This window comes from Desmodus rotundus, chromosome 7 (genome assembly GCF_022682495.2).
Source record: "Desmodus rotundus isolate HL8 chromosome 7, HLdesRot8A.1, whole genome shotgun sequence".
Lineage (NCBI taxonomy): Eukaryota > Metazoa > Chordata > Mammalia > Chiroptera > Phyllostomidae > Desmodus > Desmodus rotundus.
The window spans coordinates 127,993,444-128,021,131 of record NC_071393.1 but is presented as its reverse complement, the minus strand read 5'-3'; the positions used below and the strand labels follow the sequence as shown (position 1 = coordinate 128,021,131).

General features: G+C 41.3%; 1 protein-coding gene across 1 annotated transcript in view; it reads left to right on the top strand.

Annotated features, from left to right (window-relative positions):
* The window catches only part of RPS6KA5 (ribosomal protein S6 kinase A5), a 123,144-nt gene that overhangs the window by 22,116 nt on the left and 73,340 nt on the right, over window positions 1-27,688 (top strand). Inside the window, exons 2-3 of the mRNA XM_024567755.4 lie at window positions 11,352-11,423; window positions 27,440-27,658. Of these exons, the coding sequence (XP_024423523.2) occupies window positions 11,352-11,423; window positions 27,440-27,658 (291 nt within the window). The remainder of the gene's footprint in view (window positions 1-11,351; window positions 11,424-27,439; window positions 27,659-27,688) is intronic.

Sequence of the window (27,688 nt, the reverse complement as noted above, 5' to 3'; positions counted from 1 at the left end):
CTTTACTGTCCTTTGGCCATCCTTATTTGGAAATCCCACAGACATTTCACATACTTGTTTTTAATTCATAAAGTTTATGTTCACCAAATCTATACATGCACACATACAGCTACACATTAGTAATATGCTATTAAATCATATGCTGGCATAGCAAGGATGGAAGACTTGTAACGTTTCAGAATAATGCATTAGTAAATAAATAAATCTGTTATAAAATTGAAGAACAGTTTACTTAGGTGATGTCATGTAAGATGTATGAGAAAAATGTGTGCATTTTGGGAAAAAAGAAGAATAAGTATTAGAAGCTTTGTATTGCTATTCAGAAGTATGTAACTTTTCTAAAAAGTAAGTATTAACTTTGATAAGTAAATAGATTTGTATGCAAAACAGTGACCAAATAAACATTAAGAAAATCCTTGTTGAATCTGAGCATTTATAATATTCATGTTTTTAAAATGTTTTCATGATTCTTACTTTCTAGTCCTAATTATTTTCCATAGAGGTGTAATTTACATACAGGACAATTCATTCTTGTCGGCATACAGTTGTGAGTTTTGAGAAATGAATACAGTTCGTGTGAAACTTTTTGAAAATTGATCTTGTCTTTTACTCCAAGTGCTTTCTGATATCATGGTCACTTGAGATCATTTTAAGCTTTAAAGATTGAGCGATAGCTATTCAGAATTTAATAATTTTCACAATTTCCAATGTTTTCACTTTGCTCTTAGTATGATTGGTGAGTAACAAACACATCGGGGAGCTTCCTTTTTCCTCTCCCTGATTGCAGTACCTTAGTCTTGCCTTCATTGTTTCTGGCCTCCAGTATTGCATCAACCTGTGCATTGGCTTTGCTGTCTCCCGTGTGAATTCCTTTCTGCAACAGTTCATTTCCACACTGCTGCTGGTGGCCTTTTTCAGGTCCAGAATCGATTATCTTAGTCTTCTGCCTAAAATCTTTCACTGGCTCCCCATTTCCTTTAGAATAAAATAGATGCTTTTTCCAGTCTCACACAGTCTTCGATGACTTGGTCCCTGCCTGTGTCTTCTGTGCCTTCTTTCCCCTTCCTTCGCCTGCATCACCTGCATCGCTGCCTGTGCTAATTGCAGATTCCTAGGTAAGCTGTGAGCTGTCCTCATCTTGGTGCTTTTTTGTATGTGTTTCCTTCTGACGTGCAGGGTCTTTTTCTGCCCCCCCTGTGCATCCGCACCTAACTCCCCCAAATCAACAGACGTGGTAAGATGCTCTCGTGTGCTCTCCTGGCCTCTGTGCCTCAGAGCTCTCTGAGAGTGCTTGCACCCTGGGGCTTTTCACTCGCCTGTGAGTGCCTCCTCTGGACCCTGTGCTGCGTGGGAGCACGGAGCACGTCTGCTTCAGTCTTGCCAGTGCTTTGCACAGTATCAGATACACGTCAACATTCAGAATGTTCGTTCAATAAGTAGACTGTGAAGTGATACGTAGAGTATGATAATTACATAAAACCTACGAAATGGGTAAGGAGAAGAAAATGTATTGTCAGAGCAGTGGGCACCAGAGTTCCTAGAATGGCGGGGAGCTGTCCTGGGGGCATTGCCTTAACAGCAAGTTCAGGAGGGATGTGACTGTGGATGGTAGCAGCAGCGCTGAGAGGTCAGAGAAGAAGGAAGCGGCTTGACAGGAAACAAGGGGAAAGATTTGTTGGTTTTGTGCCTAAGAGGGAAGGGGAGGGAGAAAAGGAGACAAGTCAGAAAAATGACTCGAGGCCAGGAGCTAGGTGAGATAACAGCCTCGCCCAAAGGGTGGAAGCTGGAGAGAGATTAAGAATGACCTATTTTGAATTGGGGGCAGGGGTGCTTTAGCTCCGGGCTTTAAGGATCTGGCAAGCCCCAGCTACTAACTAGGATACATGCACAAGAGGACTGGAAAAGAACGCTCAACATGAGGGTAGCAAGTGTTACATGGTGGGATTACAATCGTCCCCACCCCTGTGACTTTTCTGTTACAGGTCATAATAAAAGTTCTAAAAAGCGAAACATGTCTCCGGTATCCTGATGTGATCTTTCTCACACCAGTACTTGGAAATCAGAAGTTAGTGTTGATTTCTTAAATACTGAAGATGCTAGGAAGGGAAGGTGAAACTAATTACTGAGGAAGAGGGAATTTGGGCCAATACTGAAACTCCTTTTTTACCCAAAACAGGAACTTCCTGATGAACTTGCTGGGCTTTGTCAGTCATCCCCCACCCCCTTTTAAATTGACGAGCTCCTGTCTCAAAGAGGGGGAAAAAGTACTTGGAAATTCGACAAGGTTTTGTGTAGACAGTATTTAAATTTCAGAAGTTGATGGTGTTCTGTAGGTCCTAGATTTGTAATAAATTATGGCTTAATTTTTGAATCTCAGCTGCAACAGCTTTGTGTTCCTCTTCCTATGGCATTCACAACTGAACCTCACATTACTTTTTATAATCGTTCTTCTGAGATGAAGAAAAGTCAGAAAACCACCGACAAGGTAATAGTACACGATTGCAGTATCCTGTGTATATAACACTGTTAATGTTCCTTGATGGTGGCGAAGAGGATTTAATGCCAGATCATCACGTTGTTGTTTTTCTCTTTGTGCTCTGATTTCATGCGTATAGCTGTAGTTACAATCACAAAAGACATGTATAAACCCAAGCCACACTTTGCCAACATACAGTGGGAATACAGAGGAGTGCAGGAAATATTTGTGTTTGCCTAATTAGTGCATTTTCCTTTTGGGTGAGAGTATCAAGTTAAAACCGAGTTGCTTGGTGAGCTCAGGATGAAAAAAAAGGAAGTTGGTTGTGAACTGTGATAAGACGCTCGTCTAGGGAGGCTGTAGGCCTTCTCCCGCCAGGCTGTTCCTTCCTAGAGGTATTTGAAGCTACTGATTAGGTTGTCCCCTGGAAAGTGCTAGAAACACATTGCCCAATTTGGCATTTTGGTTTTTAGTTTTCATTTTGTTCAGTCTGTCTTTTTTTATCCATTCTTTAAATATTTTAGTTCTTTTGATTAAGAGAGTTTAAATCCTTCCACGCCGCTTGCAATGATTTTTATTTTGGAGACTGTCGTGGACCTCATTTCATATTCTGTTGTATATTTTAGCCAAGCCGACCTCTGAGAAATTTTCCTCTCATTTCAATGTACCGCCTCTTTGGTATTCCCCTCAGAGACCATTTGTGTCCACTGGAAAGGTTGTAATCTTTTTTTCCATCCTTCCACTTTAATGTATCTTTATTTTTCCCTCTGTCCTTTAATCCTTCTCTCTAACCTTTTCTGCCCTGGATCCCATTATTTATTACTTTGTGAAGGATCTGCTCCCTTAGAAACCATCCCTCCCATCTCCCCTTTTTCCAGCCTTTCCCATTTTTTCCTTTTTTCATTGGTCTTTTCTCTCCTCTGCCTTCTGAGGCGGAAATTCCATATGATTTCTCTCCCATTTTCTCTCTTTTATATCTCCATTTCTTGAACAGAATTGTGTACATTTGTCGCTTTTAAGTTTGTTGTTTCATTTTTCCACCCCCATCGTTATACCCTGGCCTCTCTGCCTGGACTTGAGGATATAACCACAACTTAGGAACAGCCTAATGGAGGAGCCTCCTAGGGCGAAGGTTCTGGTTGGGGAACAGAGGGTGGGATGGAGAAGAGGGACTTCCACGCCCCTTCAGGGGTACCACCGTTTGTGTGCGTACCAACCCGAAGCTCTCTGAACCATTGTTTAGGGGTTCTATGAAGGATTTATTATGTAGTCATAATTGCTCAAATCATTGGCCATTGTTGATTGACTTAATCTCTACTCCCCCCACCTCCCCTCTCTGCAGGGGGAAGGGTAGAGGATGGGGCTGAAAGTCCTAGGTTTTTTCTGGCAACCAGCACCACTCCCCCCACCTCCCCGACCCCGCCCCCCCAAATCCTGAAGCTGTCTGGGGGCTGGACTCCCAGCCACCAGTCATCTCCTTAGCATACAGAAGGCACAATTAGGCACCCTGGGGAGTCCTAAGCTTTTAGGAGCTGTATGGGAGGACTGGGGACAAAGACCAAGTATGTATCACAGTTCGACCTCATTGGTTTTATCAGGCATTCTGTCTTCTCTTGGACTGTATATGCTGCTCATCTTCTAACCAGTTCTCTGGCTCTTTTTCTTCTTGATCTCAGCTCCTGATCAACACTTGCCATTTTTGGGGGGTAGTCTCCTTAAGGGCTGTCTACTGCAAGTTTAAGCCATTGCCCCTCTGTTAATAACCTTTTGCATTTTAGGAGAGGAAAAATATCCTTTTTCTCTACTTTTCTAAGTTCTCAATTGGGACTCCTGTGACAAAAGACATTAACAAGGGAAGTATACAAATGTATTTAATACAAGTTTTATGGGACACTGGAGCCTTCATAAGGAAATGACCCGAAGAAACCGTTAAGCCTGAGCATTTTCATACTCGCTTTGCTGAAGAGCGGAAAACTGTGGAAAAGGGGTGTGACGGGGCAGAGGGCACGAGGGAAGTGTGGTAAGCCAGGACCACTGTTTGTTCAGACTCCTCTCCGTGTCCCATGTCATCAGAGATAAGGGTGCTCTTTTCCTCTGGGTGGAGGGAGGGCACCTCTCACAGGAAGGGTTTGTGACCTGCTTCAGGGGAAGGTCAGAGACCTTCTTGCACATGCTGCTTCTCAGATTCCTTCAGCTTAAAATACTCAGTATGCCAAGGTGCTGTATTTTGGGTTAGCATGTCCTGAACCCCATCAGCATTCTGTCTCTTCTCTGCAGAACTTCGGTTCCTTGTCTAGATCGGCTTGCGTGGCAGCCCTTTTAGGGTGTCCTGCCATCACTTCAAAATCCATGGTGAAACCCCACAACTTCCCCTTTCAGGCTCCCCTTTCAACTTCCCCTTTCAACAAAAGTCTGTGAGTTGTTGCTTCTACTCTCCCCAGACCCTCTGAACGCATGTCTAGTTCACTGCAGCCACCCCACCATCTTCCAGCTGCTGTCCACACGGCCCATCACTGCCAGAGTGATTTTTCTAAAGCCTTACTTTCCTCTTGTCCAGAACCGGTATTGCTTAGGGATTCAATTACAGCTAATAACCTAGCATTCCAGGTTTTGAATCAGCCAGTTTCATGTACTTATTTGATGTTATATTCTTACTGTTTTCCCTACATAAACCAATAATACCTAATGAGAACAGTCCTCTTATTATTCTTTACTAGGAAAATGCTTATTCCTACTTATGCTTTCACTCTAGCTATTCTAGCTCAGAATTCCCTAATTGCTGTCTCATCCTTGCCATTTCCAATCCTGTACTTAGTTAGCTAAAGACCGAACACCTATTCAGGTGTGAAAAGAGTGAGTGAGGGCCTGTGTTCTCAATGAGGGTTTCCAACTAGTTCTGCATGTTAATGATATTCCCTTCAATGTCTGCAGACTCCATAATCCTTTCTATTAGATTGCATTTCTCACAGCTCATTGCAAATTTAATAAGTGATTAATTTATTGAATAGAATCTGGTATGTGAGTGCCTTAGTCATATACTTAAAAAAAAACTTACTTGAAATGGCCTGAAAAGCATTATTTTCTTTATTTCTACTTTAATTGTAAAAGTGCTTTTAAATTAAGCCTTTTCTTAGTTTTAACACAAGTGAACCATTGGATCTAATCGTGTATTTTTACTGATCGTTTTCCTCCATATGTGTGGGAAGTTCCAAGTTAAATCTCTCACAACTTAAAGAAATGATCATAGATAATATGCATTATGAATTAATTACATATGGTAATAGAGTTGCCTAGAAAGTAGAATGAGGAGCCATTTTTCAATCATAGGTTTATGGCTAAGATCCTAGAAGAATATGCCAAGGATTAACAATAACTGTCTTTGAGTGGTAGATTTTCTAGGTCTACCTTAGGTCTATATATATTGTCTGTTGTTTTAAAAACCATGAATCTGGATTAGTTAATAATAATAATAATAATAATAATAATACAAATAACAAAGCTATCTAAATTTGGGGAAAAGACAATTATCCTATTAGTCTAAATTTATTACTTAAAAAAATTACAGCAGTCATATTTTCCCACTTTGCAGATAACCATATTAATATACAAGGAGCTGAAGGAATCTAGTTATAGTGTAAGGAACCAGATAATCTATTCATGATAGTACAAGATTTTTTCTTTACTGTTAATAATTCATACTCTTGTGTAGGGAATCATTTAAATATTGAAATTTATTTTGGGGGAAGGGTTTAAGATTTTATTTATTTTTAGAGAGAAGGGAGGGAGAAAGAGAGGGAAAGAAACATCAATGTGGGAGAGAAACATTGACTGGTTGCCTCTTGCACACCCCAACCAGGGGCCTGGCCTGCAATACAGAAATGTGCCCTGACCGGGAATCGAACCAGTGACTTTTTGATTCGCAGGCCAATGCTCAGTCCACTGAGCCACACCAGCCAGGGCTGAAATTTGTTTTTGACAAACTTTTAAAAAAATCCATTGACTTCTTGTACAGTGATTTCCTAACCAGAAAGTATGCCTTATAGGATAACACAAATCAAGAAGTGAAGGATTTTGATTTTCAATGGGGATAGTTCCTAATATTTTAATAAGAAAAAATTGGTTTAAATTGCCTGTGGAAGCATTAAAACTGTTCATACCTATCTTTTCTAAATGAATAACCTTAGTAATGCATTAATGTAAAAAAATTATAAAAGCTTTTCATGAGAGGAGACAGTATAAGCAGACTAACAATAAGAGATAGGCCTCAAGTAGACCTTGAAAAGTTTAAAAATACTTGTTTTAGTCCAAGTTTGCGAATATTTAAAACTCATATGATGTGGGCTTCAAAATAGATATCAGATATGAACAACTGATGAGGTCATATGGTTATGCACTAATTAAATAGCTCTAGCCTCAATTTTTTAAGTTTGTTCATACTCTTTGCTATTTTATATATTTGTAGAGAGTTTTCATTAGGCATTGTTTCTGGGGGAAGGAGTTAGTCCTTTCCGTTAGGACCTGGGGGCTGAGGGTGTGGTTTTGGCTCCATTAAGCTACTATGGTCAGAAATCCAGAAATACCCAAACTCTGCCCAGCCGATCTACTCTTGTCCCGCAGGGGTCATGAGGAAACTGCCACGAACAGTGGCCAGTGGGACCGAGTGTCCGTTGACAAAAGCTGTGCCAACTTCCAGCACGCGAGCGCTGGCGGAGAGCTCCTCTTGCACTGAAGCGGCGCCGGCGCACGCAGCTTCGCCCAAGCTCCAAGTGGGGACGTCTCCTTCCCTCCCAGCCCCATCTAATTATAATTCTGGGGCCAGCATGTTGAGGTGTGGGAGTTAAGAAGGTTAGAGAGGAGAGCAAACTAGTGAGTGAGCACAAGATCCCAAACAACCTCTGAACTTGCTTAGTTAACTACTATGTAGAGTGAAGCAGTGCAAGAGAGTAGCCATTCGGCCCCCGGGGGTCAGCCCAGGACAGAAGTTTGAAGCAAAAAAACAGACCTGGTGTGGACCCACCTACTACTAACTATGCCCAGTCAGAATACTAAGATTTCTCTTACCTTTGGGGAGAACTAGACAGGGGAAGGGAGAGAGGCATACCTGGCACAAGAAAAGGAGCTCCTACAATCACAGTAAAATACCACTCACTTCTGTGTGAGAAGAAAGACAGTGGACAGCTCTGTCTCAATAGAGTACAGGCCTACTTCTGGAACAGCCTGGTCCCAGGCATGCAGGTAGTTCCATACCATATGATCAAAATGTCATTTTGGACTTTATTAAGGCATGTGAGGACTCAGACATAAAGAAGATTTCGGTATTTGGCTAATGCTAATTTCACCTGTAGTGTGAAATAAAATATGTAAATATTTTAAGTCTCGTTCTAATAAAGATTACTATTATTTCTGGGAAGTTTGAGCTTATGATCTTAGGTTAACAGTTTAATTAAGAGAAATGTAGTTTATTTTTAGACGTTCTTGCTTTGAAAAGTTTCTAATTACAGTGACAAATAATAGCATAGAAATGAGAACCATTTGGACACCTAGACGCGCATGCTTGAATATGTATTTGTCATTGCTTAGGATTCGATATAAGATTATATGAAACATTTCCTCTTACATGTTTTGTCTTTAACACAATGAATCAATCTTTATAATTAATAAATATTCCCTCCATGCCTAAATGTGATAGAGCTGCCTACTCTGTATAATACTCAATACTACAATACAATGGTAGATACATTTGTCCGAACCCACAGAATGTCCAACACCAAGAGTGAACCCCACTGTGAACTATGGACTTTGGGTGATAACGACGTGCCAGTGTAGGTTCATCAGTTGTAACAAATGTACCACTACAGTGGGGATGTTGATAACGAGGGAGGCTGTTCATGAATGGGGCCAGAAGGTATATGGGACATATACGTACCTTTTACTCCATTCGGTTGTGACCTAAAAGTGCTCTAAAATATAGTCTGCAAGCAATTAGATACTTCATACCTGTGGGAATGGTTGCTATTAAAAAGTGTAATAGTGCCTTGTCTTTAAGAGGATGTGGAGCAAATGGACCTCTTGTATGTTATTGATGGGAATGCAAGATAGCGCAGCCACTTTAATAAAATAGCACACTAGTATCTTACAGAGGTAGATGTGGTTGTACCAAATGTGCGGCAGTCTCAGTCCTGGGTATTTCCCCAGGAGAAGTGAAAACATGCTCACAAAAATACTTCATTATAACCCAGAGCCACACACAGTATGAATCTGGCCAAGGTAGCCCATCAGCCAGTGAATGGAAAAGCCAGTTGTGGCGTATCAGTGCTATGGAACACCACTCCGTGATAAAAAGAAATGAAGTAGTAACACACACAAAAACATGGATGAAACTCAAAAACTTATATGAAGTTCGAGAAAAGTTCAAACTTTGATGACTGGAATTAGATCATTGGTTGCCTGAGCCAGTGGTCTGGGAAGTGATTGGCTTCAAAAGGATATGCTGAATTTTCAGGGCGATGGCACTGGTTTATATTATGGTTGTCATGGAGACTTAACAACTGTACGTGATTACCCAAAAGTATCAAACTATTCATTTGAGTGAATTTTATTGTATGTAAATGACACCTCAATAAAACTTAAAAGTGATAATGGTGGGTTTCTGGTGCTCAGATATCTTCAGTTAATTTTCACTTTGAGCAAAATATTGACCCATGAACTTTGTTTTTTTCCTCATCACTTCAAAAGCAAAATAAAACAATAAAATAAAAGTAGGGTTAAATGGTGAATAATATTATTTTTGTTTCAATGCCAGTGAAATTATAAGGTTTTTTTTTAAATAAAAAAAGTTAGTGTTTTCCATACCTTCAGAGCAGAAACACACGACCGGGAGGAATGGTCTGACCATCTCAGGTAATAGCTCTGCAGACTGTTGTCGGGGTCACGGTCTCTGCGTCCTACCCTGTTGCAGTGACAACTGCTAGGTCCCCCAGCGAGATTACGACAGCAGACGGAATGAAGGAGCACATTATGACAAGCTTGACCTTTGGCACCTTACCCAGCCTGAAACCTTGCCTTTGGTGAGCTGAGCTGGACCACGGGGCCTGCTGAAGATTTATTGGTCACTTGGCCCTAAGCAGATCCTCTCTTATCTTGTTCACTGGAATCTCACCATTCTTAACAAGGGAGGGCCAGGAACAATGAAGCCTAGAAATAAATTGAGGCGGAAACGAATGTGTTTTTTTAAGCCCAGGGTTGCTCTTTGCAAGCCCAGCATCGAGTTTTCTTTCTTAGGTCCTGGGGCTGGAGGTATCAGGAAGGGAAGACCCTCTCCCAAGCTCTGCCTTACCTCACCAGCCAGCTGGGAACAATCTGGACAGAAAAGCAATACACAGAGTAAACAAACTCTCAGCAGCTAAGCCAAAGCAAGGAGAATCCAAAGAGAACATACCTTGAAGAAAACAGAGCTAACATCTCATCACCTGGAGACCTTCACAACCCCCTCCTTCCCCCAAGCACAGAAGACACCAACCAGTTCCCTTCATCTTTAGCCTTGTCGGTTGTTTTTCCTGGAGGCTAGGAGTTTCAGGAAGCCTTGAGTTGCTCTTGCAGGCAAAGTGTAACTTTATGTCAGAAACAGAATGGTCGAGGTGTAGTAGATGATGAATAAAACAGCCCTTCACAGATCATCTGAAAGATCTTTGTGAATGACCAGAGTTCCCTATACTTCGTGGAACAAAGTGAAATTAATCTGATCTGTCTTAATTTCCCGTGAAAGCATGGGCCGGCACACTGGTTTGTTCCCACAGTAAAGTTACACACCGGTAGTCAAACTCTTAGAAACCGAAGGTCGATGGTGGTTCCCAGGGCTTGGGGTGTTCAGCGGACGCAGAGTGTGTTTTGCAAGAAGAACGTGTAGAGTTCTCTTGCAGACCGTTGACACCATGGTTAAGATGGTAAATTTTATGTTGTGTTTTCACCACAACTGAAAAAAATGTTTGCAGTTAGTAAAATTCGGAAAGACACTGAAATTATTTATCTCCCTGAAACTTTAAACTCTAAAAGTTCTTAGATGGGTCTAATTTTCTTGAAAGTCTAGTCCCAAAGCATTAATTTATTTATAGACATTTATAACAGCACTTACTGGCACATGGCAAGCACTGTCTAAATTCTGAGCTCATCTAATCTTTCCACAACTCTGTGAGGTAGGCATTGTTTTATTTTCTGCCATTTTACTATAGACATTTTCAAATATATGGACAATTTGAAAGAATTGTGTGTTGAACACCCGTACACTATCTGGATTCTCTAACATTTTCTTGTGCTTTATCACATATCTATCCTTATCTATATTCAAACATTATCCATCTTTTTAATGAATTTCAAAGTAAATTGCAGACATTAATATGCTTTGAGGGTAGGTATTTTAATTATCCCCATCTGATACTACAGGGACCTGAGACACAAAAAGTTGAGTAATTTCTTCAAGGTCACACAGCTTTTAAGTGGTAGAAGTAGGATTTGGACCAAGCCTGCCTTAACCACATCTACAGACAGCTGGCTCACATAATCCTAATAGGCGTCACCATAAAAAATAGTTTTGTGGTCCAATAAATTTGACAAATGTAGTATCTCAGTCTTGATTCACATGTGTATTTTCATGGTACAGGATCTGTGACGTTTAGCAGTAAAGAAACCTGTTTAACTTTGTTTAAGCAACAATTTTCAAGTTTATTTAACGTGAAAGAACCTTCCCCCCCAAACCTAACGCTGGCTTAACCACCCAAGTCAAAAAAAGAAAACATTGTGCTATCTCAGAAGCCCCCGTGGGACCCCTCCTATCGCTGATCCCCTTAATTATTTCTTTTTTTTCCTCTTTGTTTTTTAGCAAATTTAACAGGACATGCAGAGAAGGTGGGGATTGAAAATTTCGAGCTCCTGAAGGTCCTAGGAACTGGGGGTAAGTCTTGAGTTAATTCTTTTTGGAAAGAAAGTACTCGTTATTCCTATGAGAAAGGGTTGATATTCCAAGTAGAGAAATCAGCTAAAATTTAAAAATCATAAGGAATCCAGCAGGAGAGCTGTCAAAACACATGAACAAATGATTCGTAGAAATACAAAAAAAGGCAGAGTTTGAAAGAATTAGCAAGGATTTAGAAAAATCAATCTCTTTTACCTTGCTGTTGGGGATGTAAATTAGTTCAATGTTTACACGGGAGACAATATTTTTAACAAATCACTAACATTTATAGAGAGTTTGTACCTTGCCAAGTACTCTATGAAGTGCGTTATACTGATGGACTCATTCAGTTCTCACCTCACTTAACTTTATTGATCATCATTTTGAATAATGAAAAACTCGAAACCCTTCAGAAACCTAACAGGACGAGTGTGGCTGAATGGAATGTGGATCTCTATGCTCCGTAATCCATACAATGGGATCAAAATGATCTGTACTTACGAACAGTTTTGAAAGGTCTCCATAATGTAATGTTACCAAAAAAAGAAAGCTACAGAAGGAATGTACGATACACCATTTCCATATTATAAAAAAGTTATATGAATCAATATCTACATGTGTATATGTATGTCGAAAAAAAATCTCTGCGATATACAGCAGACTGATAGCAGTGTCTGTCCCTGGGTGGTAGGATTTTAGATGATCTTGATTTTCTGCTCTATTCTTTTCTGTGTCTTCTGAATTTTTGCTGCTGCTGTTCTTGCTGCTTAAGAGACAGGGCCTCGTGGGTGTCCGAGACCCCGGCATTTGGAAGAGCCCCACGTTCGGCTTAATGCTGTGCTCTCCCCATTCTGGAATTTGAAATAATTCATGGGCAAGGCACCCCACTTTTTCACTGGACACTGGGCGCCCCATAAAGTAGCTTGTCAGGAGTGCAGCAGTCTCCTCAGCTCTGCGCCTGCGCTGTGCTGCGCCGCAGTCACCGCTGCTGCGAGACCCTGGGCTTCGCTTTCCTCCCTGCCGGTGGAAGGGAGAAGCAGGACTTCCCCTCTCCTTTTCCATCAGGCCTGTTGTCTCTTTCCCAGGAAGGGGAGGGAGAATCCCAGAGGACGGACCATCTTTCTTCCCCACTAAAGTTGAGCTTCACACTCTCCGGGCCAGTATACCTCCCTGAGCAGCTGCTGCCCGCCTGAGGGTTCTGCCCCTTCCTTCCCAAGTGCCAAGCCTTGTAGCCAGAGAAAGGCCCTTTCTTCGGGGCTTCTCCAGTCAACCCCAGACACTGCCGTAACATTCTCATGTCTCCGCACGTGTTTAAGTCTGCAGCTGTAATTTGTCTTCAGGTCATTTTCATTGAGCTTTGATGCCTGGGGCCTTGCCACACAAGGTCTTCATAATTTCCCCGGGTAGGTTAGCATATTGTGTAGGGCCAACCTTTACAGCTGCCAGTGAGTAACCCTATGGTGTATTCTCACCAACTAAGTTTATTGTCAGCAAGAGTATAGTGTAATTGTAACTTGGGGATTTTACCGTGCATTCTCTCCTTCAGATCATTTGTAAGGGTGTTATTTTTTTAATTGCTCACCTGCCCTGTCACTGAGAAATCATGCTTTCAAAACAGCAGAGTAATTCTGTTATCTCTACCTTTGTTTCTTATCTCAAAGGCAGTATCTGCTTAGAGGGGAAAGAGGTCCACAGTCCTATGGTGACTCAGTCCCCAAACAGTGTTGGTGCCATCTTGGTAAAAGCTTTTTGAGGCCAATTTATATTGAAGTCATGGAATCTGTTTTATCTGAATGTTTTATATCTTAATAGCTTTATTGCAATAAACCCACGCACTTTATAGTTCACCCATTTACAGTGTGCAAATCAGTGGTTTCAGTATATTCACAGAGTTTTGCAGCCATCCCCACCATCAATTTTAGAACATTTTCCTTACCTCAAAAAGAAACCCTTCAGCTATTACATTTTCAGACACATGAAAGCTGAGTATGTTTTCCACCAGTAGGTTCTCACTTAAAAAAAAAAAAATAAGTGATATTAGGAGAGTTTCTGAGATGCAGAAAGGGTTGGTGAGCAAAGAAAATCTAAACAGTATTGTCTATGTAAAACTATGGTCATAATGTTGAAATTGCGGGGTTAAAAAAGCAAACTAAAGTATTAGACAAAAGTAGCGTATAATTTTGGGTGTGATAGGAGTGAGTGTTCTGCGGTAGTGTTCCTCAAGCTTTGTTAGGCACCTGGATCTGGAATGTGTAAATTACCACACTGATTGAAAAAAAGAACCTGCGTAGCCCTATAACCCTTACGGAAATTGGTCAGTAAGTCAGTCTTCCTGCTAGGAAAACACTTGATACAGTTTCAGGAATGAGTCTGCCAAACGTGAAAGGCATAGGTGATTTTAATCTTCTACAAACTCACGGAACAGAAACAGTTGGATTGTTTTCTCCAATCTATTGTATGAGGCTAGTAGTATAACCTTGATTCCAAAAATAGACCAAGAGAGTGTGCGGAAGGGAAATGACAGGCCAGTTTCACACACGAAAATTTTAATACCAGACTCATAAAATCAAACCGTGTGTGTATTTTCTTTCAACACCTTTAATACTTTGTCTCATTATCTACTTCAACTTTCTGAGAGGTTTCATCACAGATCTTAAAGGTAATTCTGCACAGGTGAGGAAAGAGTTTACCAGGAACATTTCAATCTTGCATTTCCATTTTATGCTGCTTCGCTGTTCTATAGTTGGTCTGTGCCAGCCGAGGGTACTGCTTCTCCTCTCTGTCAGCTGGCAGGGTACCTGCCGAAAGACAATGGGATAACCAAGCAATGCCACTGTAGGTATTCCTGTATTTAAAATCACAGTTTCGATGACTAAATGGAGTAGGTGGGAACTTTTATTATGAACATGATAAAATCTCAGTTTTTATTCAGAAATCTTACCAGTAATTTTTCGGTTTCACTTCCTTTTTAAGGTGGTTCTCTCCCAGCTCTGTGAGTGATAGAAAAGTTTCCTCAGGTGTCTTTGTGTGCTGTGTCGGGTTTTCTTTGGAAGTGAAACTGAAAACTCTTCTGAAATTTATTTTTGTATTTTTTGCACTAGAAAAAAAATGCTTTTCATCCAATATCTTGAAAACTTTGTGGAATATTGGAATAGGGAAGATTTACTTTTTGATGTGATACTTAAATGCATGTGTAATATTTGTAGAAAAATCTGTCACTCAGAATATTGATTTATTTCTGTTTTCAGCTATCTTGTTTCTTTTGGTGTATCCCTAATTGTTTGATTGGTTTCCTCAGCAAGAGACTTGGAAATAAGTTTTGATTCTTCTCTATTTTGACCTTTTTATTTTGTTTCCTATAGAATCCTATAATTTTTCCTTCAAAATGACCTACCTCTGCAACAACCTTTTGTTTTCTGTTGCTAGTTCCATAACTCATACTGCCTTAATTGTGCGTTGTTTTTAGTGTTTTCTTAACTGGTCTGCCTTTCTGCTAGTTCTCTCTTTTATTTTATGCATTTTATACATACTCTGTTATAAAATAATGTACACCCTCATTGAAGCTCAAAATTGTTGCTGCCTTCTCCTCTTTTCAGAACAGTGCCCTTTTTTTTCAGTTAATTGTTCAAGTCCAAATTCTTGCCCTGCTTTTAGGCTTAGCTGGTGCTTCTGTCTTTTCTCCAGCTACCCTGATAGTCCACCTACTTTCCAGTCCAGTTAATCTTCCTTTACTTCCCCTGCAATTACGTGTACTTTCCCATCCTCTGATGCCCTGCCTTGTCTGTTCTCATCTTCATTTGTGCCCCCCTCTTCTCTGCCTGTCCAAATCCTGCCCACATTGCTTCATTCTCAGAATTGTGGCACCGAAACGCCTTTGTAGAGAATGCAGCACGGAGTGGTTCTTGGAATGCTCCTTCACGTCTGCTGCTTTTCTTCCAGGGGTGTCCGACTTGCGGCCTATGGGCCGCACGTGGCCCAGGATGGCCATGAATGCAGCCCAACACAAGGTTGTAAAGTTACTTAAAACCTTTCTTCTGCTCATCAGTTTTCGTTAGTGGTTGTTTATTTAATGTGTGGCCCAAGACAACTCTTCTTCCAGTGTGGCCCTGAGACGCCAAAAGGTTGGGCACCCCTGTTAATCATCCCTGAATGTTTTCCAGCTCTGTTGCCCTGCCCCTTCCTTGCATCCATGTATGGATACGAAGAATAATGGGCTATCGGGTGTATAACTCACGCTCTTGTCTCTAGCATTGTTCTTGAGATTGATACTCCCAAGACCAGGAAATATCTTTGGTTCGCCTATTAGACTTACTTTGTTTTGTGATGAAATTTTGGATTATGGTTGGGAATAATGAATCTGTTTTTATTTCTACTGCCTTCCTTTTGACCATTTTGCTTCCTTTGAGACATCTGTCCAAGAATAGAAGAATTCTTTACACATCCCCATTGTGTGCATTATTATTAATTCTGCTACTTACTGACGTGGAGCATGAAGGTCTCAACTAAAAGAATTTAGTGTTCTCTTTGAATTTTCTTTATTCATCTTACATGATCCCTACTTTGGAGATCTTTTGTCGTTATGCCAAAAAGATAAAGCTTGCCATGGAACTGTGAAGGGGCAGCGGAGCTGATTCCCCTTCCAGCTGTGGTGCACTCACAGTTGTGAAGTACGTGGGTGTCGAGGATGACTTAGAAGTCTCAGGTTGGAAACTTGACATCATCATCGCCCACTTGCTTTTCCTTGCAGAAATCAAATGACCCTTGCGAGCCCAAGTCCCACTGGCATAAGTTAATAACACCTATCTCACAGTATTGTTATAAGATTAATGAAATGATGGACATGAATTGTCAATTGCTAGATAACCATCCATTGTGGTTATTTATTGTTCAGGGACTTCTGCCATAAAGTTGTACTCTAAATTAGAAAAATAAAAATTATTTAGGACTTATTCATAAGGATAGATTATTAGTTATTTCCTATAGGCGCTCACTTTGTTAGCATATCTTGGAGTAATTTCAACTAAAGTTATATTTCTAATAATAAAAATCTAACAAATGAAAAAACATTTTACAAATGACATGTTGAAATTTTATTATCATTTCTAAGATGTTGATTTGTGAATTACCTTAAAAATAACATAGCAAATGAAAATGTATTTCTTATTAGTCTTCTCTTAACTATTCAAACATTTTAGGTGCTTAACAACTTTTTTGTATTTTAGGTTAACAGTCATATGATAAAATATACACAAAATAAGTGATAAAATATTTAGATTGCCTGACACATAGTAAATGCAATGTAAACTTCAGCTATTTATATAGCTAAATGGGAAAGAAGCCCAGTTTCTAAAAGAGCTAATATAACCCATTACCAAGGTCTCGGATTAGCTTAATACATAAGTGAATGTCATTTCTTAACAAATACGTAATTAGCCTAAAATATGTCCAGCAATAGGGAAATACAACTACCAAAAGATCTCCCAAGTTCCAGGCTGTTCTCTCCCAATCCATTCTCCACAGGACAGCCAGAGTAATCTTTCCCAAGTGATCTTTGTAATAATGACCCTTCCAAAGTGCTTGCCACTTCTCTATTTAAACCTTTCAGTCCATTCCTGTTGCTCTTGGAATTCATTCTGTCACATGTATTGTCAAGAGGCCAGTGCTTGGGATAGAGTAGTGAGCATTTTAAGTGTATATATTACTACAAACCTGCAAATTGAATAATACAACGTGAGCCTGGCATTTGTTTAGTGTAGAATTATTTCCGGGCTCACGAAACCTTGGAGTGCGCGCCGGCAGAGCACAGGCATTCAAAACACCTGGCCTCTGTACTGGCTGATGGGCAGCAGCCACTTGCCTCCCTCAGTCCCTGGTGCCCTTGTAGGAAGGTCACTTTTTCCTTATCATGTGGATTTTCCTTTTCATCTGACCGACAGCAGAGCTCACAAGTTGCTCTGTGGAAATACTCAGGTGTCCAGTAGAGACTGTGGGCTCTTCACGCAGCCTGCGTGCCATCTTCAGATGTGGACTGTGATGGTTCTTCACACACTGGTCCCAGGCTCTGTGAAAGTCACCTCTGACAGGAAGGCCTTTAAAACATTCGTTTGTTCTTTCCTGAAGACTTCTCAGAACACATTTTATTTATTGAGATGTAATTCTGATTCTCCTGGGGAATTTGCCACAAGAGGGTGCTAGAAATTGCACTAGGCACCTTAATGACACAGCTACTTTTCGGTGATACGAGAGAGGGAAAGAGAAAAATAACTTTGGTTGTCATGTAAAAGACTGTTTTAGAAAGTATGATGACTTAGTCATCATTTGTCACTTTATTCTCTTAGGTGTTTGGAAAGTATCCCTATTAAAAATAGTACTTTTAAAAGCATGTATTCATTAAATTGTCAAAATTGTCAATCAGAAAAGTTTATAACTTCACATCTGTGTGTACCCATGTACCCTGTGCATCGGTGTAAGCCTGCGGTGCCTGTGGAGATTGGAGAGGTTGGTGATGTTGTATGCCGTAATCAAAAGATGATTCCGCGTGATGGTGGTGGTTGACGCTGTCTCCCTAGTGTAAATGCATTGAGTTTATTACTGAATTGTTCGCTAGAAGCAGACCCTGGGATGGGGATTTGGGCCCACGTGATTTCTTGCAGGAATGCTTTCAGGAGAGAGGGAGGGAAGCAGTAAGGAGGGGAAGAGCCTAAGCAGCATGTGGTTTAAGCTGGGGTCTAGGTGGAGCCTGAATCTATGGGAAGTTTGGGAGCCAGAGTGAGGAGGCAAGCCTTTTGTACCCACCGTAGCCATTGGCTGCAGGCTGCTTGGGTGGGGTAGGGAATGGTGGAATGTAGCCTCTCAGGTGAGGCTGCGGCTCCTGTGCTACCTTAGGCCTTACTCCAGAGAAGAGGACAGCTGTGGGCTGTTAGCGGCAGGTGCACCAGCCTGTATTGGTGGGACTTGGCCTGGCACCATTTGCAGATGGTCGTTAACACTGGCCAGTAAGACATAACTGTTTAGGTGGGTGGACAGCTTGTTTGTTGAGGGGTAAACAGAGAATGATTTATGAATGTGCTTCTCAGTTGTCCTTATTTCCTTGTTTTTTTGTATTTTTCTTTTAGCAAGGTCCTCTGGTGATCACATCCATGGGTAGTCATGTCCAAGTCTAGACCTCACAGGACACGGTTTCCTTTGCAGCTTTTTGTTCTTTCCTGCTGGACCCAGCTCTTTAGTTTTCAAACCATTTGGGACCGGGGTTAAGAAATGACCGGTGGTTTGCGCGGGTTATTCGAATGGAGATAGTCAGGAACCGGCCGCAGCTCCGTGTGCAAATGCATGCAATTTTGAGCTGGGTTAGTGGATGTGGCGTTCTGGTGCTTTCTCTGAAACTTAAAAAATGCTCGTCTACAAGATTATTATGCAGTCAGTCTTTATTCAGACTAAAGCAGTGTGCATAAATGGAATCTATAAACAGTTAATCCTGTGACAGTTTTTTGTTTCCAACCTTCTTACATGTTAAATCCTTTTTCAAAGCTGTCACCTTTCATGAGAAGCTGTGCTGATCTGCGGCCTCGACCCAGCAGCACAGCTGTCGGTGGCCCGGAAAGCAGTGCGGCAAACGGGCCGAACGGCTCTTGGTCACTTTAAAAGCTGAAATTGGTTACAGCTAGAATGCTGACACTTCCGTGTCTTTTCCAGATCTTCATTATTATGGATCTTCTAGAGAGGATATGTTCACGTCCTAAGCAAATGGCCTACCTCAGTCTCTTTCACAAACATTACTGTCTATTATTACGTCTCTTCTGTTTACTTTCAGCATCTTTTTATTTAATCAAGCATGTTTTGGGTTCATATCTTTTCCTTATGTGTTAGAAGATTAATCTGTTTTAATCAGTCTACCTTTATTAATCTTAGAAGTTTTGTTTTTATAATTTTACAAATCCTGGCAAACAGTGGCTAACAAAAATTAGGTATATTAAATGGCTTAAATTTTCCTTTTTTTGTTTTAAAATTACATTGAAATACTTACCTTAATAGGTTTTTTTAAATATTTGGAATTTAGTTTGTAATTAAAATACATGTTGTGTAAGGGAATTTAGGAATTAGTGCTTCTGTTTGTAAATATGTAAAGTAAAGTCCATTATGTTTAATGTGTTCTTAAATTTACCCATTTTCAAAGACAGAAAAAAAAACCCTAAAAAAAAAAAAAGACAACAAAAGCCAAAAGAAGGAAAGTGAAATAGATGTTGTAGACCCCTGGAATGAGATAGTCATTGTAACTGAGTCTCAAATTTAACCCCGTGGTTAGAAAGAGGTGGGAATAAAGAGAAAATTCTTTGACCTCCATAATTTTTTTTTAAAGCAAAGACATATAAATTCATGCAGAACAGTGGCTTTCATGCTTTCTTGACTGTTCCCCATAGGTTGAAATAGGCACATTTTTGTATTGCAACTTAGTATGTGTATTTATGTATGTGTATAGACATACAGACACACACTTTTTTCCACCAACATTTACATAGTGTTTGTAATCTGCCAGGCCTTACTGTAGGTGCTTATATTAATTTATTTAACGCTCAAAACATATGATGTAGGAACTGTTACTATCCCTAGTGAGGAAATTGAGACAGTTAACGTTAGTTAACTGTTTTGCCCAAGGTCACACTGTTTCTAAATAGCACATCTAGGACTCAAACCCAGGCAGCCTGGCTCCAGTCTGTTAACCATGGTTCTGTGCTGCCCTCCATGGGCTCTTTTTTCCCCTCCCATGTACTCAGATTTGCTTACATGCATATGTATACATATATGTGCATTGTATAAAGAGGCAGCAGAAGTGTCATGGAACACTTCTAGTAAATTCAGTACTATTTTAGTTTTGCAAAATAGTTGGTTATACCCACTAAATACCATCATCCACCAATGGGTCACAGCTCACAGTTTGAAAAATCTGGTCTCCAGAGACTTTAATAAGCACCGAAATTACCAAATGGCTCCTATATCATAGGCATTAAATAATATGAGAATAGCATTTTTAACAAAGATTCAGAGATAGTCTTGAAAAACCAAATTTTATTTTATGTAGTCTTTTTAAAAAGTGACCCACAGATTAAATTTACGAAGGCTCTTTCTGACTAAAGTCTTTCTTAGCTGGTACTGTGGTCCAGGGGAGATGCTCCCTGTCGATGGGTCTTAACACAGGTTGGATTGTAGAGAATCACTGGGGTGGACAGAACATTTCTGAGGTCTGATTAATCCGATGTTTCAGATGAGTCTTTTTAAAAAATATATTTCATTGATTATGCTATTGCAGTTGTCCCATTTTTTTTCTCTCCTTTATTCCCCTCCGCCCTGCATGCCCCTCACACCTGCATTCCCCCCCTGTAGTTCATGTCCATGGGTCATACATATAAGTTCTTTGGCTTCTCCATTTCCCATACTATTCTTAACCTCCCCCTGTCTATTTTGTACCTACCATTTATGCTACTTATTCTCTGTTCCTTTTCCCCCATTCTCCCCACTCCCTCTCCCCACTGCATTAGCCATTAGCTCGGCATTAGCTCTGTACTGTGAATCTGCATTGCTGGCTTCTTCAACTTTGTACCAAGTTGTCAGCTGAGAAGAGGTTATTTGGCTGTATGCTTATAGAGCTGTTTCTTTGATCTTTTCCTGTTTGCTGGCTTGTTTGTTCACTTTTTTCCCCACGCAGTCAACCTTGAGTTTCCACGATGTGTCAGCTTCAGAGTTACTTATCAATGATGCAAAGTGAGTAAAATCAGACAGGCCATTATTTTCTGGAATTTACAGTCCAGTGGAAGTTAGATAATGAAGCAACCATGCAAATAAAAGAAAATTAATGTTTCTGATCGTTTCTATGACAGAGAATGCCTGGTGTTAGAGGAGCATAAAATTAGAGGACTTGTATTGGTCCGGGAAGTCGGGAAAGGCTGGATGCCTGAGGAGTTAGCTCAATAAGATGGTGGGAGGATGGAGAGGGGTAGTTAGCAGCCAGATAGTTTAGCTTTTGTTAAGGGTTCTCTTTAAGAGCAGTGGGAAGTTAAGTGTTTTGAGCAGGAAGTGTTACATGTTTATCAACCATTTAGATGGCAGTAGAAAAGGTACGTTTACCAGATGGAGGGGGAAGCAAGCTGGCAGGCGTAGCTAGTATGGTTGATGGCCAGGTCACCCTTTAACAAGATTTCAGTTATCCGGAAGGATGAGAGGGGTGAATTTCAGCAGTGATGAATGTGGTCCTTTCGTTAGTGGAAACTCATATGACATGGTTGGTACTTCAGGCTAATCAAAAGATGTTGGTTAAAATGGAAAATTATTTTAAAAGGAGGTATATAAATATATGAGGTCTGTCCAGAACGTATCCAGCCATGCACTGTGACAAAGAGAGGAATTTATTGAAGAAGATACAAGAATTATTGTGCATAGGACAGTGATGTCTCAGTCCTCTTCAAAGAAGGCGCCTTGGGACCTCACACAGTTCTCCCAACTGCAGCATGTTTTCCTTCTGCTCTGCAAGCAGAAGCCGCCTAGAAGTGTCTGTGCCACACTTTTATTGGAGCTGCATGCATTGCATCGTCCCGAAAGCTTTCTGAATCATCCAAATAGTTTCTGCAGAGGAACGTTCAAGCTTAACAAAAAATTTGATGCCAATATATTGCTCTACTCGTTCAGTCATTTTGAATGCAGTGGCCACACAGTGCACATGTTCACTGAACAACATCTACGAACACTGACTAGTACGGTGAAGTCGTCATTGTTCACGCATGTGCATTCCAGTCCACTCTCCTTGGCTGCCAGGTTACATCCGTGTTGCGTAAATCGTTCTCGTTATATTAACATTGGCTGGACTTTTTCTGGAAAGATCTCATATATTTTGAGCATCCTACTTTTCACTTAAAATGTGTAAATACATATTCACTTGCCATCTTTGAATGCAGGCACAGAACTCTTTCTTCGAGAATAGGGTCTTAAACAGTGGCTTATCATGCATAAACCACACTTGTAGTGAATTGGCTAGAATTGTTTTGGATTCTTTAAAGTGCAGTGGGAACCAGACACATTTGAATAATCTAAGTATAAAATCCTTTTAGATTTTCATAATTTCCCCTCTAGCCTTTTATAGTTGTTTCACGCACACCTCATTTTTCAGCAGTTCCTTTGAAGCGTCTGGTTTTAATAGTTAGCATTCAACCTCGTTTTTCTCTTTCACATTTACATTTACATGGTAATGTAAGACTTGGTTAAATTGTAGTAAGATCACCATATGACAGGCATAAACAGGTAGGGCAGCAAGTGTCAGTGACTGGTGTGAGCAGACAGCTGCACTGCACGGGCGGGGCACACGTGCCCTGCGAGCCAGTGGTTGGCGTCGAGTGTGTGGCTGTGTGGGTTACAGAGGGAGGGTCAGTTAGGGCTGGGAGTTGTCTAAGAGGAAGTCACTAAGAGAGTTTCTGCCTCTTTTTTCTGTTTCAAAAAAAGCAGTAATTCCAGTACCGTAGTTTATGCTATAAGTTCTGCACTGACCCAAAGTGTGGCATGGCTTGTGGGCAGTCTGTACAACGTGTACGGTTTTAAGCCGTGTTAATAAGACTTGGAGTGACAGAAAGCAGTGACCCCATAGCGGCAAGCCAGTCAGCCCCAGTGGGGGCAGCGTGTTCTAGGTGAGCGCCGTAATGAAGGAAGTAAACCAGAGGCCTTCTAGAACAATGGTTTGTACTTTTTCCTCCCGAATAATGCACGTAAGTATACACAAATTTTGCATGTATTTAATTTATGGCATAATAAATTGATTGCTTTTACAGACTATAAAAATATCTCTACAAATTAATCTTACTATTTTAATGCAAGGATTAAAAACTACTTCCTAAAATTTGTTAGTGAATTCAAATTTGCCAAATAAAATAAGGACATTAGTTTAATTATGCTCAAAATAAATGTCAGCGAGAGGGTTGCTTTTGAATAAGAGTCCTCGTTTTGAAAAGCAAACTGACGCCTACTCTAAGGAACTGGACACTTTCCCCTGACACTGTTGAGTTCACTTCACATTATTTCCTTTGTCATCCAGCCACTGAGATCATTGTGAACAAGATTTGTCAGCATTGTTCTATGTCAGGTAGAGCAGAATCATAAATCCACGCTTCAGTTTGAACAGGAATAGCCTTCATAAGGTATCTATCATTTCCTTCCGGCCTATGCAAGTCTTTCTTCGGCTTTGGGAAATGTACATAGTTGTCTCGTCCCAGTTCTCCCTTCCGAACGGCTGCGTGGCTGCGAGAGCACACGGGTTCCCAGCAGCATCCAGAATGACGTCTGCAGGGCCGAGAGCTGGAAGATTTACCTCATCCGTTTGGGCACAGATGTCTGTCAAGTCAGCTCAGGAATCAGTCCTTCTTGTCATTTATTTGTAGAATTTACTTTACCGCAGTCTCAAAATAGTAGCACTTGCACTTCAAGGGCCGTCCTCCGGAAACCAGTGAACTCCATCCCCTCTTCTCACGTTTCTCGACTGAGTATCTCCTAAGGCCCTGGCTCTGGTGAATTAATAAGATGCACAAGCCTCTAGTGGAGGTTGCTAGTGAGAGTATTGGAAGCCACTGCACGTTGATGTAGAGGTTAGAGTCATGTTGAAGTATGAAGCTTAGTCTCTTTACTTAAGCAGCAAACACACATGTCTTGCCTAAATTCCATTTTAGGGGCAGGAAGTACTGGTTTTGAACTTTTTTGGCCAAAAAAGTTTTCACCATCGGCAGCCTTTGCAGTTCCCAAAGGACGCTTTCAGAACAGGAATTCTTCAGCATCAGCACACACATAACAAACGGAAGCCAGGAGTTGGCTGCACTTCTTAGAAGGCAGTCCATCCATTCAACTAGTTGCAACTAAAAGGAAATAATATCGCCACCAATTCCAGTTTCAGTGGCCCCACTTAAAATATTGGAAAACACGGAAGCGAAAGTGGAGTGGATGGCGCCATCCAACAGAAGGTCTGCTTGCTTTTGCCCTCTGTACGAATCTGCAAGCCAGCTGAGCCGGGCCAGGCAGCGCGGCTCCTTCAAGGTCTGCCCGGGAGTGGAAGTGTTTTCTTCCCCCTTTGCGATGTGGTAAACAGCCTACGGGTGCTTCAGAAACAGGCTGTTTGGAGGCAGCTCTGTTTCAGTTAGGCAGCCTACTCATAATTAAGATCCTGTTTGTCTGAAATATTTGTCGTTAGGAACATTGTAAGGCACTCCTTGAGTTTTGTTGACCTAAGCTTCTGTCGGCATTTGCCATGTGTAGCTTTAGTTAATGATGGCAATTACAAAAGTGAAAACAAAAGGTTTCTGAGTTTCATCATTGTTTTTCCTGAGATGTTCCCCGATAGATGGAAACAGCTATATTGGCAGGAGACGTACTTTTAGTTCGTATCACGGGAAAACTTCTGAATACCATCACACGGCAGGGAGAACAGTTTGTTATTTGACCAAACAGCATATAATGTGCAATAAGGATGGTTTATTAATGACCACATGCAGTAGCATTCTGTGCTACTTCATTTGTTTGGAGTGAAATGCAACGTTTTTGAAAGTAATAGGAAAGAAATCAAAGAAAAGTATTTGCAAATTCACAGAGCACATCAGTGGAACCTCCTAGTGGTGAGAAGTCTCAAAGTCAGTCACTTTAAGATTGGTTTAAGGAATAAGGACATTTTGTGTAGATGAAATGACATAATCACCCTTTAAAATGTTTCAAACATTATTGTATAGAGGCTAATATTCTTTTTTTTTTGTAAGCCCAGAGGGTATAGAAGGACCAACAGATGAATATTATAAAAAGGCCTTTTTCCACTCGATGTAGGGAACATTTTCTAATATTTGGATCCCCCATCAATAAAATGGGCTCCTTTACAAGACTTTCTCGTCTTGGAGGTAGTAGCACTGGGCCCATTCCACCCTGATGACACCCAACCTGCGTGGTGACTTCTGTCTGGCTGGCTCCCTATTCATTTGCCTGTGAGCTCATTCACTTCAGGGAGGCAGTAGGAGCACAGCTAGAGTGTGGGCTTCGGAGTCGGGCAGAATGGACACGTGTGACCTTGGGCAGGTGACCTAACTCCGCTCCACTTTCCTCGTCTGTAAAATGGAGGCTGCAGGAGTGAAATGAGTCAGTATAGCTCTGAAGTGCCTGGCAAGTGCTAGGTGTTGGGTGCTAACACCTCGTGGCCCCTGGTCAACCCCTGAGCTGAAGGGCAGACATGAGTGCTGGGAAGAAGCTGAGCAGCATCTTCCAGGGATGCTGGAGAAAGGTGTTTTGTTGGAGAGGATGGATTGGTAACAGGATTTCTAAGGACCACGGCACTCTGGAGATTGGAAGTGGGCTGGGTGCCGTGTGTGCAGGGAACACAGAAGCCCCATGCTTGTTGAGGACTTTACTTTCTCCTGAATTTATAGGTGGCTACTCTGTGGAAGCTAAACACTTCATTAGAATGTTTTTAACCTTCATTTCATTGTTTCTGAATAAACAAAGTTTAAAATTTTTTATACTTCAGATTAATTTGCTAGGATTGCGTTTTGGTTTTTGTTTCACTTCTGCCTTACTAAAGTCTCAATCTCTAATTATTTTATTTACAATGAGATAAGACATAAACATTTTGTGAACTGTTTCTGTATTCCAGAATGTGTTTGTGGTGCTGATTTTATTAAAACCCAGAGTATCTGATTTCTAGTATTTGTGAAGGGTCATCGTTTCATTCATTTTGGTGACCGTGGCCTCTGTGTCACACTATTGCATTTGAATGCGTTCTGCCCCTTCTTGTGCAAGTCCCTGGGCCAGTGTCTTCGGAACCCACTTCCTCATCTGTAAAGGGGAGTTCCTGAAAGGGCGACACTGGCTGCTCTGAGGGTTAAGTGAGTCCACACGTGGAATCTGCTCAGCACAGAGCCCGCATAGACAAGTCCGCAGTCGGGGTGGTTTTCCTCCTTCTCAGAGGTGGTCCAGTCACTCACCGAGCCACTGTATGTCACGTGTCGGTACTAATCACTTCCCCAAGCCCTGAACTGCTAACTTGCAGGGCGCCAGAGCCCTTCCTCTGAGGCCTTTCCTCTAGCAATGGGTCAGACAGAATACGGGCTGAATGCCAGAGAGGTGTGGGCAGAGTGTGGGAGTACTGGTCTGCATCAGAGCTCTGACTCCAGAATGGTCTAAAGGGTTACCTTCAAAGGGGGACTGGGCTTCACCGTCCCAGGAGACATTTGCATTTTTTTAAAGGAAAAGAATTTATCATACCTAGTGAGGATGAAACGGGACCTCCCCGTGCCTGCTCCCCCCCCTCCCTCCTCCTCCCACCTCTTCCTGCCCTCTCCCCCTTCTCTAAACAAATGCGGGTGCCTGCTCTGCCCCAGAGGCACAGTGCCCACAGAGCCCGGCACTGGCACCACACACATGGGATTTGCCCAGCGGGGCCCCACTCGGGGAAGAGGCGGCAAGGCTGGCCTAGTAAGCCGTGAGTTACTGCCCAGGTGTATAAAAGGTTTCTGTCAGAGTTGTAAATCTGAAGATCTCTTCTTTTATCTAATGTCAGCTTGTATTGCTTTAGACGTTTAAAATACGTTTAGAGGGGTTCTTGAGGTACATGCTTTATAAGTGTGTATGAGATTAAGAACTGTTTTTATTCGTTTACATCAATAGCAAACCCCAGAGGTTTTATCTGATGTCCAAAATGTCATAGCTGTTCCAGAATTGGGGGGTGGTTAATCGACCGTACAGCTCGTTTCCTACAGCTAAAAACATGGAGAGAATAACAGTAGGAGTGAAAGCACAGCTTTGTCAGCAGTGGTTAGATATGTAAATACTGAGGGTTAGACTCAGAAACATGTTGGGGATAAAATTGAAGAAATCTGTCAAAGAACTATTTGAAACGGTACTAAGGACAGTTTTTCATTCAAAGAGTATTTGTGTGTGTGCGCTTTGTAATGTGCGACTTCCAATAAATTTCCTTTCTGCTTGTATAGCATTTTAATTCTTTTTGTCTCTTTCAGCTTATGGGAAAGTATTTCTAGTCCGTAAAGTAAGCGGTCATGATACTGGGAAGTTGTATGCCATGAAGGTTTTGAAAAAGGCAACAATAGTTCAAAAGGCCAAAACCACGGAGCACACCAGGACGGAGCGGCAGGTGCTGGAGCACATCAGGCAGTCGCCATTTTTGGTGACACTGCACTACGCCTTTCAGACAGAAACCAAACTGCATCTCATCTTAGGTAAGTGTCAGCTGTCCCCAGGGTTTTCTA